Below are 11,435 nucleotides of genomic sequence, written 5' to 3' on the forward strand. Positions count from 1 at the left end.
CGATGCCAGCACTTCAAAGCCCTTGCATTCGTGGCTGCTCCCAACGCATCTGACTTGGCCAATGCCCAACGCTGTGACCTGCGACCTTCGCCCACCAAGGTTGGCACCTCCACGCCTGCGCACTGTTTGAATGGTTTCATGAACAATGGGGATGGAAGGGGAGAGCCCAGTAGTCGCGCTGGTCGGGGATGGATCCTTTGACGTGTCCACAAATTGAAGCTACGTCGAATGAAGGATGGCGGTGCTCCAGGTGCGTCCACACTGCTGCGCCATCATCGCAAACACAAAGGGTTCGACTTGTCGAGCCCAGTCGGCACCGCATGCACGTGCAGGACGTCCCTCTTCCACACTTTGCGTTGTGCACGGACCAATTCCCTCGACAGTACGACAACGTGTTCCCGGCCAAGCTGTGTTCGAACCAAACGTTCGAGAACAGATCCTGTCAAGTTCCATGCTTGGAGTCCAACATGTTCCGGCCATGGCTTTGGCGTGGCATGACGGTCCGTCGCCTTGGTTCCTATGCACCACCCGTGGTCCATCCCATTTGGTTCACGTCGCGCATCCAGATGCTGACCCACGCAAGGTTCGTATGCGCGAGGAGAGAACGCTCCGCTCCTTTAACGTCGTCTGGTCCGACGAAGCTGCTCGTCCATCGGTGCCATGGTCCTCCGAAATGATGTGCTCGACGAAGCTGATGACATCAAGGATGGACCGGAGGAATGCATCGCATGTGCATGAGAACGTCGTTTCGTCCAAACCTGTTGAAATTGGTTGGAACAACGTCCCAAACACGTCGAGCTGTGCTCCCAGGTCGGAGGTCGTCGAGGGTCGGCTGCTTGGGACTCGCTGACCCGTCGGCAAGTCCAAGCATCGCTCGAGGGGGGAGGACGGCCGAGCACGATCGAAGGTTCGCCCGCTGTAACGAATGACCACATGACAGCGTCCCACCGACGCATGGCCCCCAGACGAGTCCAGGGAACGTTCCACATGTGCAGGGACGGCACCACGGGCAACGGGCCATTCCCGAAGGAGAGCGTCGCAATAGAGGCACCCGCCCTTGGAATCTCCATTGGCGTCCTCCACGTGATGTGAACCTCATTTCATGCGAGTCTTCCGAATTGGTTTGTTTGGCTGCGCATCCCCACACCAAGCTTTGGACATGCCACATCCTTTTGGCCATTGGGACAACGATGTGGACGAAGCCCCACCCCCATCCCACCGTGCCCCTTTCCCGACTCGACGACACCGCGCGTGACGTCATGCCACCGAAACGTTGCGATCTTTGTTGTGTGCAACGAGACGAGCGGTGGAACGACATCCCAACCACGAATTCCATGTCGAACGCACACGGACACAATTGCACGCCCGACGCGGTCCGGTGGAAGGAGCCATCACAGCCCATCGTGGTCCAAGAGGTCGGGGTTCGCACTCTGCCCAAGAGGACGACAGGTAGCTCGCGTGAGTTGCGATCTTGAGCTGTCCTGCCCCTGCCGCTTGCCTCCCTCGGCAACGCATTGCTGCTCCAAAGCGTGTTGCTCGCATTTGGTTCTTCACGCACCATGATTGCAGCAGCTCCACCTGAAAAATGGAAATGCCAACTGTGCCATGCGCATTGTCGACTGGCGGGCAAGAGAATCAAACGAGTGCTGCGTCGACAGTTCGTGGCGAGATCCTCGAGAAGATGCCGATTGCGCAACCAGAGGGGCTCGAGCGTGCGTGCGTGCGGCGGTGCTGGCGCGCGCTACTGCCTCTGATTCGATCGCATCGCGGATGACCGCGTGTGACGCAGATTCGTCCGCCCATCAACTTGAACCTCGTCGTGATATGGAGACCGATCTGGAGCAAGGTCGCCATGCCAAGGGGTTGCAATGGCGCCGTGTATCGCACGCTCTGTTGTCGTTGTTTGTTTGCTAAGCCAATAAACCTAGGATCTTGGGCGCCGCTCCGTTTCGCACGACCCTCGATCTTGCCGACTTGCCGCAGTCGATGGGCGGCCTGCACCTACGTCGGATGCGTGTGGTTGTGGCTTGGCATAGCCGCCAGCTAGTCTACTGAACTCCCCTCATGTACAGCGTCGGGCAGATTGCTGCGTGTGCATCCAGCATCCACGGGAGATCTGCATCCATCCTCGTCGAACCCAGACGTGACGTCGACGTGGTCGCGGCCATGACTCGGGCGACGGGAATGTGGGACATGGAGCGATCCCGTTGCGGAGGATTTTATTTGAAATGGGCAGGCAAAGCTTGCGATTTGTATACAGAATAAAACTTTCGATTCAATTTTCACTCCCCCGCCCGCCTGGTAATTCGGGCGAGACACCGTTCAACTTGGACAGGCCAATCACGACGCCGGGGGTGGGAGGGGGAATATTCCGTCGACGTCGGCCGCCGGCACGGCCACGTGGAGAGCTGCGACCACTTTGCAATTCGTGCTCTCTCACGCCATGGTACTGTTGTCCTGGCGGGCTGGTCCCCTGTCGTGGTACTCACGCGCGACGTGGACTCTTGTAGGCCCCTCCCCACAATGCTGCCCATGGCTTCGACATCATGCGCTCACCGAGCTTGAACAAGGTACGCCGTCCCGACCCCTGGTTTCAATGGCTCTCATGTGGGTGTGTAGGGTCTTGAATTTACCCCCGGTCAACGCGCGGCGCAGAACCTCCGCGGCCTCCTTCCGTCCGCCGTGTGGACTCGCGAACAACACTTGGAACACGCCATGCTTCAACTCCGCAGCAAGGCCACCCCGCTGGAAAAGTACATCTTCATGCAATCCATGCAAGTAAGCTGACGCGATGTTTTCCTGCGTGTGGAGCACATCTTGATTGTACCTCATGAATAGGACAACAACGAAGAATTGTACTATCGCATGCTCGTCCACTACACCCACGAACTGATGCCGATTGTGTACACCCCCACCGTTGGCAAAGTAATCGTTTCCTTGTTCCTGACGCGCTCTCACGCATGGCTGCAGGCGTGCCAAGAGTTCAGCCACATCTACCGTCAAACTCCGCGCGGCTTGTACATTTCGATCAACGACGTGGGCCACGTGCGCGAATTGTTGGACAACTGGCCAGAGCACGACATCCGCGCGATTGTTTTCACGGACGGCGAGCGCATCTTGGGTCTTGGCGATCTCGGGATCAATGGCATGGGGATTCCCGTTGGCAAGCTCGCGTTGTACACGGCGTGCGCTGGCGTCCACCCGAGACACTGTCTCCCTGTCACGCTCGACGTCGGCACCAACACCCAATCGATCTTGGACGATCCGTTTTACATGGGCTTGAAGCAAAAGCGCGACCGCACGGAGAAGTACGATCAACTGGTCGACGAGTTCATGCAAGCTGCTAAAGCCAAGTATGGTCCCCATGTGCTCCTGCAAGTACGTGGCCATGGATGCCAGTCGCTGGCCCGCTCACTGTTGTGGTAGTTTGAAGACTTTGGCAACACGAACGCTTTCCGCTTGCTCCACCGCTACCAAAACACGCACTGCACGTTCAACGACGACATTCAAGGCACGGCATGTGTTGTCCTCGGGGGCCTGTACGCCGCGGAGAAGCTCACGAAGAAGCCGCTTGCCGACCACACGTTTGTATTTATGGGCGCCGGTGAAGCTGGCACCGGAATCGCCGACTTGATTGCTATGGCCATCGCCAAGGAAGCCAATTCGACTGTCGAGGAAGCGCGCCGCCGCATTTTTTTGGTCGACTCGCGCGGCTTGGTGACCAAGGACCGGTACGAGTCGCTGCAACACCACAAACTCCACTACGCGCACGACCAACCGGCCGCGGCCACGCTACTCGAGACGGTCCAACGCATCAAGCCGTCCGTGTTGATTGGGGTGTCGACGATCGCGCATTCGTTTTCCAAGGAAATTTGCGAGTTTATGGCTGCAACGAACGAACGACCGGTCATCTTTGCCCTGAGCAACCCGACGAGCAAGGCCGAATGCACGGCCGAAGAAGCGTACACTTACACGAACGGCACGTGCGTGTTTGCGAGCGGATCGCCATTTCACCCCGTGACCCTGAATGGCCACACGTATGTGCCAGGTCAAGGCAACAACGCCTACGTTTTTCCTGGCATTGGCCTCGGCGTCGTCGCCGCGGGCCTCACCCGCGTCGACGACAACATGATGCTCATTGCTGCCCAGACCCTAGCGGACAAAGTCACAGACGCCGACTTGGCCACCGGCAGCGTGTACCCTCCGCTCTCGTCCATCCGTCAAGTATCGCTCGACATTGCCGCCGCCGTCGCCGATTATGTGCGTGGAGCTGCCGTTTGCGTGCCGAAAACGACTGACGAGATGGGTTGTTGTAGGGCCACAAACAAGGGTACTCTACTGTCGACGCCCCGTCGTCGTGGATGGACCACTGCAAAGCGGCTATGTACACTCCATAGGCACCACGATATCCCCCACAAATCACACGTTTTCATGCGTCAGATGGAGAATGTCGCCATGGTCGGTCGAGTGAATGGGAGGAACGTAGAGTGCGAAGCATGTTGGTGTGTCGGCTGGGCGTATATGGGACGGCTGGCGTCGTTGGGCCATCGAGTCAGGGTAAAGCGAGTGGGACCGAGTCGAGTACATGCACTCACCATGTCGAAGAACCCCACCGAGGGCCTCGAGTGTTGCCACCAACGCGTGGACGAGAGAGTTGTCCATACGATTGTGGCCTGACTGGTCAACTTAGAAATGGCTGAACGTCTCTCGAAACATCAAGGAATTCTCCAGCCACACATCCATCCCTACGGCAGCAATCGTTTGACGAGGTCCTTTTGGGCGTCCGTGAGTTTCGTGGGAAACTTGATGTTGTGCGTGACGTAAAGGTCGCCGTGCTGCGATGGGACGTGGTGGTGCGGCATCCCTTCCTCCAACACCCGACGCACTTCAAATGGCTTGGTCACGCCGTCATGTGCAATGGAGACCTTGTGGCCATCCAAGTGCAACAGGGTCGTGTCAAAGCCCAAGAGCGCGTCCTTGAGGGAGATTTGAACCTGCGCATGCAAGTCGTCTCCGGCTCGGCTACATACATCGTTGACAAATGTGTTTTTTTTTAATCGACGACGCACCGAAACACGCGATGCGGCAGCTGTACCAAGCGCATGATGACGTTGCCAGGCATGATCCCCGGGTGCTGTTCGCCGTGGCGTTCAAACACAATTTCGTGGTTGGAAGGCATGCCGCGCTCAACAACGCCCGTAATCGTTTTCATTTCCTCCACCACCTACAACAACGAAAAGTCGTTCAGCTCAAGAATTACCAATATGCGACGGTTCTCGAAATCGACAACGATGGGCGTAGCCTCGAGCTGCATGACAGTATATATGCACCTTGTGGCCATGACAGTGAGGACACTTGGATTTGTACGTCTTGCCTCGGCCTCCGCACTTGGGGCACTGATGCTGCATTTGAACCGTAAACCCTGTCGACATGCGTCAGCAGCTCGTGTGCTTTTTACAAGGACGACGTGCATGTACCTGGTCCCATTTGCTGATTGACGAGGACAACGCCTTGGCCACCGCAGGTCTTGCAGGGTTTGGTCTGCATGATCACGGTCCATGTTAGTGCACTGGGCTTGCTTTCCACATGGGAGATGTCGTACCACACCGTCTTTGGCCCCGGTGCCTTTGCATTTGCGGCAAATGACGTTGCGTCGAAATGTTACGCTCTTCTCTCCGCCATTGTACAATTCCTCCAGCGTCACTTGGACTTCCACCGCAGCATCTGCACCACGTTGACGCCCACTTCCGCCGCCAAAGAATTGATCTACGATGCACGAGTCGCGTGAGCATAGTTTGTTGTCCGAATGATACGGCTCATGCGTTTCGATTGTACCAAATGGATTGGACGGACGGTTGCCTTGGTGTTGATGGCGTTGCAGCCCCTCCTCGCCTTCAAAGTCGTACACGTCCTTGAGCTCTGGGTTGGACAGAATCTCGTACGCGCGCGAGATACGTTGGAACTTGGTTTCCGTGTCGCTGTTTCCCTTGTTCTTGTCGGGGTGATATTGAAGACTCAACTTTCGATACGCTTTCTTGATGTCACTCTCGGATGCGTCCATACCGACTCCAAGCACTAAAAAGCGTGTGACGCCAGCAGCATGGGACAGAATCACATACCATCGTAGTAGTCTTCATGGTGGTGATGCTCATGGGCATGAGACAGTGTGCCGACGGCCAACAGCACCGCAAAGTAAACCCAGAGCCCCAGGCGCATTGGTTGAGATGAGCAGCCGCACAATAATCGGAAATTATCGGCGACATGATGGAAAAGATATCCGGATGATTTCGAAATATTCGGATAATGCATCGTTTGATTGGGCAAAGTATCCGTATGTTCGGATAACGATAGTGACACGTGGAGCAGTGACAATTCTCGAAGGGTCCATTTATTTCTCGTTTTAAAAAATTCGTCAAGAATTCTGCCGAAATTTGCGAGGTCATCACAAAGTGGACCACCGGAGGTGTGCTGCTCGAGTATCCACTACATGCAGTTACTCAAGAATAGAATATGTGAAAAACGGATAAAAAAGCATCAGCTTTTGCACTAAATCGCCCGTCACTCAGCATAATGCATCATACAGACATGCATGTCGTCGAAGTGTGCAGCACGGCGTGCCCGCTTTTCATTCTGTCCCACGATGGAGCAGGTATCGGCACACCTCGAGACCACATTACCCGGATATGCTTCCAATTACTGCGAGGTAGTGAACCATTTAGTGACCATTTTGAACACGGAGCAAGAAAAATATACTTTTATAGGGTAATCACGAGTTGAAAACCTCGGAAAGTATGGACACGGCGGGAACACGAGGGATATTTGAGATAGCGTCACAAATGTACACGTCGAAGAAGAGCCACCGCCCGCAGGCGCATCCTGTGTGCACAGCATGCTCCGATGCCGGTTGTGGACAGTGGAAGTTGGTAAAGGCGTGGAGAGTGCCGCAGCGTGGTGCCGTGCTTCCAAGCCGACATTGGACCTGTGTTGCTCTGTAACACATCAGTTCACTCGGCGGCGGAAGATCTTGTTGTCCACTACGCAAAGAAGTGTGCATGCCCTAACCGTTGGAAGGAGGCATGCACTTCCTCCGCAACGTTGCTATTGCTGGTCGAGCATACAATCGCCAGGTAGTCCCACTGCCTCTGGCGGTCCATGCGTAGCCAATCTCCAGTTTGGAACCAACGCGCCAGGTAACGAGCTGATTTCCCAGCACTGAGTTGCCTTCCGCCTGCATCGACAGGTGCCTCGTGTGGCCTTCGCCTTGCGCATCCATGGTTCCTTCGCCCAACCGTCCCGTTGTCCACCACGTGGATTCCATGCATGTCGAAGCAGTCACATCCTGCTGTCAAATCCTCGGCATTTCATTTCGTCCGATTGAAAGCACAACGTGGCAGCGTGCGTCCTGAGAATCTAGGCTCCTCATCTACCTGGCCATATACGGCAGTCACACGACGACAGCGGCAGCCAAGACCGCGCGGCCCTTTCGCCGCGTCAAGGTTGAGAGATTCCACGGCTCACTCGGCCGTGCTTCCGTTGCGTGTGGACGAGTTAGGGGAATTACATTCTATCGGTTCAGATTGAAACTCTCTTGCAACTCCATACAAATTTCAAGTGATATGGCCGAGATATTATTACTAATCCACTGGGCCCGACGCCAGATGTGCCGACGCTCCCAGTGTCAGAGCCCCCAGGACGGCATCTCCCCCACACCCGACCTATCCAAAGCATCATGTTCCGCTCCGATCGCGGCCGACGGCGTGAGGATGTGCAGCGCAGTCTGTCGCATTCCATCACTGACGCGAGTGCCGCGACGTCGGGGTGGTTCCAACGACCGTCCACGCGATCCACGTCCCATCGACGACAACACGATGCAGACATGGCCGACTGGATGTCCCGCAGCGGCCCGGCCACGCAATTCTCGCGTCTCCACACAAACGACCGAAGCGTTCAGTCCACGCCGTCCATGTCGGACACGCAGTCGTCCATCTTCAAGTCGCTGCGAGGCGGAACAGTCATGGCGCCAACGTCGACTCGAATGGGCATTGCAGCGACAGCTGGCGGAATGCACTCGGTCCATTGGGAAGGACAGGTGCGCAAGAAGGGCGACTGGTTGCCTCGATGGGAGTCGCGATACTTGGTTCTGGATGGCACCGTCCTGCGATACTACAGCAAGCAGGACGACGCCCGGTTGGGCAAGCATCTGCGTGGCAAATTGATCTTGACCCATGTGAGTCCCGAGATACATAAGAAGAAGGAACACACGTTCGCCGTTGAAACGACAGGGCGCAAGATGTTTTTCATGTCGTGCGATACCGAGCTGGAAAAGGACATGTGGGTGGAGATGATCCAGGCCGCAATCAGCGAAGCGGCGGCGCCCCAGCGACAGCACGCCAACCGTCACGGCCAACCACCGCTCGTGCCAGCATCGTCTGCGCAACACCATCATGCCATGGTGCCTCCTACGATGCACCACCACGACCCGCGCGTGTTCCATGAACTCCAGCCTCCGGTCTTGACCAAGAACTCGATTTTCTCGAGCTGCGCCGACACTCCCCGCGATGCCGTCCATGCTGACATTCGCGATTTCTACAACGCCCTCCGCAAACTGCTCTTGTCGCACTCGTCGTCGGCGCAGTTCTTCCCGAAACTCAGTCGTGACATTGCGCTCACGTCCAACTACGCGCCGACCGTTCCATTCTGGGGCGACTACCACGGCCTCGACGGCATCTTGCACTTCTTTTCCATCCTTTACGACAACGTTGACTACTGCTCGTTCTTCGTCACAGACATCGCGTACACGACGGACGGCCGGACTGCGGTCGTATCTGGCCGCGAAACCATGGTGAACAAGGCCAACAACCGCAAGTTCACGCAGCAATGGCAGCATGCACTCGAAATAGCTCGGGATGGCCGCGTCAAAGCGATCGCGATCACAGCCGACCCGATCGCTGCGTCGGCCGTGTTTGGATGCAATGCCATGTCGAGCTTGCGCCTTCCTCGCTCCGAATACGACATGGACTTTGGCATGTCTTCTACCCCCGGCGCGTCGTCCACGTCATGGCAGTATGCCGCGGCCGCCACGACGACCGCTTTTCCCAACGGACTCGTTCAAGTTCATGTGGTGCGGGGCGAGCAGCTTGGCGGGCTCGACGACGACGACGACGACGTCGAGTACGACGTGAATCATTTGAAGGACATGGCGATGGCATCGCCGTACAGCAGCCACCATCACAACAATCAAAGGCCGAGCAGCGCGGCCACTTCACAGCGCCACTCGACATCATACATGTTTGCTTTTTGCATGGAAAAGACCCCGGCGGTGCAGGGAAGCATGCCGACGTCTCCCGTGGTGGCACGAACTGAAGCTGCGGTGGCTGACACGGTTGGCGATCCTCGATGGCATGGCAATGGTGGCGATGTGACCGTTCCGTTCGAAGGTGCTGTCGCGACGGGGCAGCCATGCTTTGTCAAGGTAGAAGCGTGGAAAATGACTCAGCGCCGCCTCATGTCGCCGCTGGTGGAGGATTCCACTCAAGACGACAACGAAAGCCGGCATGTGGAGCTCCTTGGCGTCGCCAAGATCAACCTGTCGCCGTTCATCGCGCTCGCTCAATCTCGACCGCACGTCGACACGATGCCCCAATGGTACACGCTGCTGTCCGTCGGGACCACCCCCGCATTTGCGTGTGGTCGCGTGCTCCTGAGCGTCCACTTTGAAGCCCTCGGAAACCACAACACTCGGTCGCCGTCCAGGACACCCATGCCGATCGTGACGTCGCCGGCAACGACGCCTATCAAGCTATACAAGCAACTGTCGTACGCGGACGCGAGGCGGACCAACAGGACGTTCCAAGTGGGCAACACCATGTTCGACGTGCCTGCACGGTATGAAATGATCAAAGCCGTCGGGCAAGGCGCGTACGGGTGTGTGATCGCCGCCAGCGACATCGAAACCGGCCAGTCGCTCGCAATCAAAAACGTCCCGAACGCGTTCAGCGACCTCATCGACGCCAAGCGGATCCTGCGCGAGATCCGATTGATGCAGCACCTGCGCCATCCCAAGCTCGTGAATCTTGTCGATTTGTTTCGACCGCCGTCGCTCCACGACTTTGAAGACGTGTACATTGTGACCGAACTCATGGAAACGGACCTCCACCGCGTCATCAACTCGAACCAGATCCTGAGCGACGACCACATTCAGCACTTTTTGTACCAAATGCTCGTGGCCGTCAAGTTTGTGCATTCGGCAAACGTCCTCCATCGCGACTTGAAGCCGAGTAACATCCTTGTGAACGCCGACTGCGACATCAAACTGTGCGATTTTGGCTTAGCTCGTGGACTCCGAGACCCCCTCGACAACCAGCAGAACGAAGCTGCCGCGGACCAACTTACAGACTACGTCGTGACGAGGTGGTACCGAGCGCCAGAGGTCCTCCTCACGTGCGCTTATGGCAAGCCCATGGACATGTGGGCGATCGGGTGCATCCTGGCCGAGCTCATTGGGCGGCGACCGCTCTTCCCCGGGACAGACTTTTTGCACCAGCTCAAGATCATCATGGAAGTTGTTGGGACGCCGGACGAATCCACCCTCGATTTTGTCACGCACGCCAAGGCGAAACGATTCATCACAAAACAACCCAAGCGAAGACCGATTCAGTTTGCATCGCTGTACCCGCGCGCGTCGCCGCTGGCCCTCGACCTCCTCGAGCAGCTTCTCGCATTTGATCCGCGACAACGCATCGACGTCGACGCTGCCCTTGCCCATCCATACCTGAGCGGCATCCGCGACCCTGCGCTGGAAGTGACGTGTCCACGCGGCGCGTTTGATTATGCATTTGAAAACGTGGAGCTGACCAAATCCAACCTCCAGGCGCTCATGTTTGAGGATATTTGTCGCTTTCACCCGGAAACGTTGGTCGGAGTCGATTCACCTCCACGGCATCCTCCCGTCCACAAGAAAATCACACCGACGTAGGATACAACCACTTGGGCAGGCAGCATGTTAACGAATCCTAGCCACAAGTACATGACTCGCGCCATCCACCCTCGTCAGGTGTCCATCGGAGCATCTTAGCAACCCACCGATCCTTTCAGGAACGAGTCCTTTATTACTTCCCAGAGGATGCATGGAGCGAGTCGCTGCGACGTTGCCACATCCACCTGCTGTAAACCTTCGTCCGTGTCTGCTGCGGAAAATACCAGTTCCTGTGTTGTGGCGTGTCGACTGCCGCAGATCCTGCCACGCGGACTCGACGCACGTGTGACATGCTGACGTTGAAGGACTCGACCAAGTGCACCCTTCACAAACGCACGCAAGCAACGGCGTTGTCGACACCACATTTGTCGGACGCTGGGGTTGTGTGGCAATTCCATATTCCCCATAACGACGTGACCAGGGCGCGGAAATGCCTAGGGAGAGAATCCCCTAGGGGCCC

The 11,435-nt window shown here is 56.9% G+C and overlaps 3 protein-coding genes across 3 annotated transcripts; 2 read left to right on the forward strand and 1 right to left on the reverse strand.

The window, feature by feature from the left end:
* The first annotated feature begins 2,326 nt into the window (after window positions 1-2,326).
* On the forward strand, window positions 2,327-4,441 carry H310_04840 (hypothetical protein). Its single transcript, XM_008869356.1, has 7 exons — window positions 2,327-2,446; window positions 2,511-2,570; window positions 2,620-2,778; window positions 2,839-2,925; window positions 2,971-3,378; window positions 3,427-4,260; window positions 4,317-4,441. The coding sequence occupies exons 1-7, from the start codon at window positions 2,444-2,446 to the stop codon at window positions 4,395-4,397; spliced, it is 1,632 nt and encodes a 543-aa protein (XP_008867578.1). The 5' UTR covers window positions 2,327-2,443; the 3' UTR covers window positions 4,398-4,441.
* A 132-nt stretch (window positions 4,442-4,573) lies between these two features.
* H310_04841 (chaperone DnaJ) lies at window positions 4,574-6,239 on the reverse strand. Its single transcript, XM_008869357.1, has 7 exons — window positions 6,120-6,239; window positions 5,836-6,075; window positions 5,603-5,766; window positions 5,478-5,541; window positions 5,331-5,422; window positions 5,070-5,224; window positions 4,574-5,022 (listed from the first exon to the last, which is right to left on the reverse strand). Exons 1-7 carry the CDS (start codon window positions 6,214-6,216, stop codon window positions 4,746-4,748), a joined length of 1,089 nt encoding a protein of 362 aa, XP_008867579.1. The 5' UTR covers window positions 6,217-6,239; the 3' UTR covers window positions 4,574-4,745.
* A 1,381-nt stretch (window positions 6,240-7,620) lies between these two features.
* On the forward strand, window positions 7,621-11,038 carry H310_04842 (CMGC/MAPK protein kinase). The gene has a single exon (XM_008869358.1). The coding sequence runs from the start codon at window positions 7,730-7,732 to the stop codon at window positions 10,973-10,975; it is 3,246 nt and encodes a 1,081-aa protein (XP_008867580.1). The 5' UTR covers window positions 7,621-7,729; the 3' UTR covers window positions 10,976-11,038.
* The last annotated feature ends 397 nt before the right edge of the window (window positions 11,039-11,435 follow it).

Source organism: Aphanomyces invadans, assembly GCF_000520115.1.
Source record: "Aphanomyces invadans strain NJM9701 unplaced genomic scaffold supercont1.8, whole genome shotgun sequence".
NCBI classification, from domain to species: Eukaryota; Oomycota; class Saprolegniomycetes; order Saprolegniales; family Verrucalvaceae; genus Aphanomyces; species Aphanomyces invadans.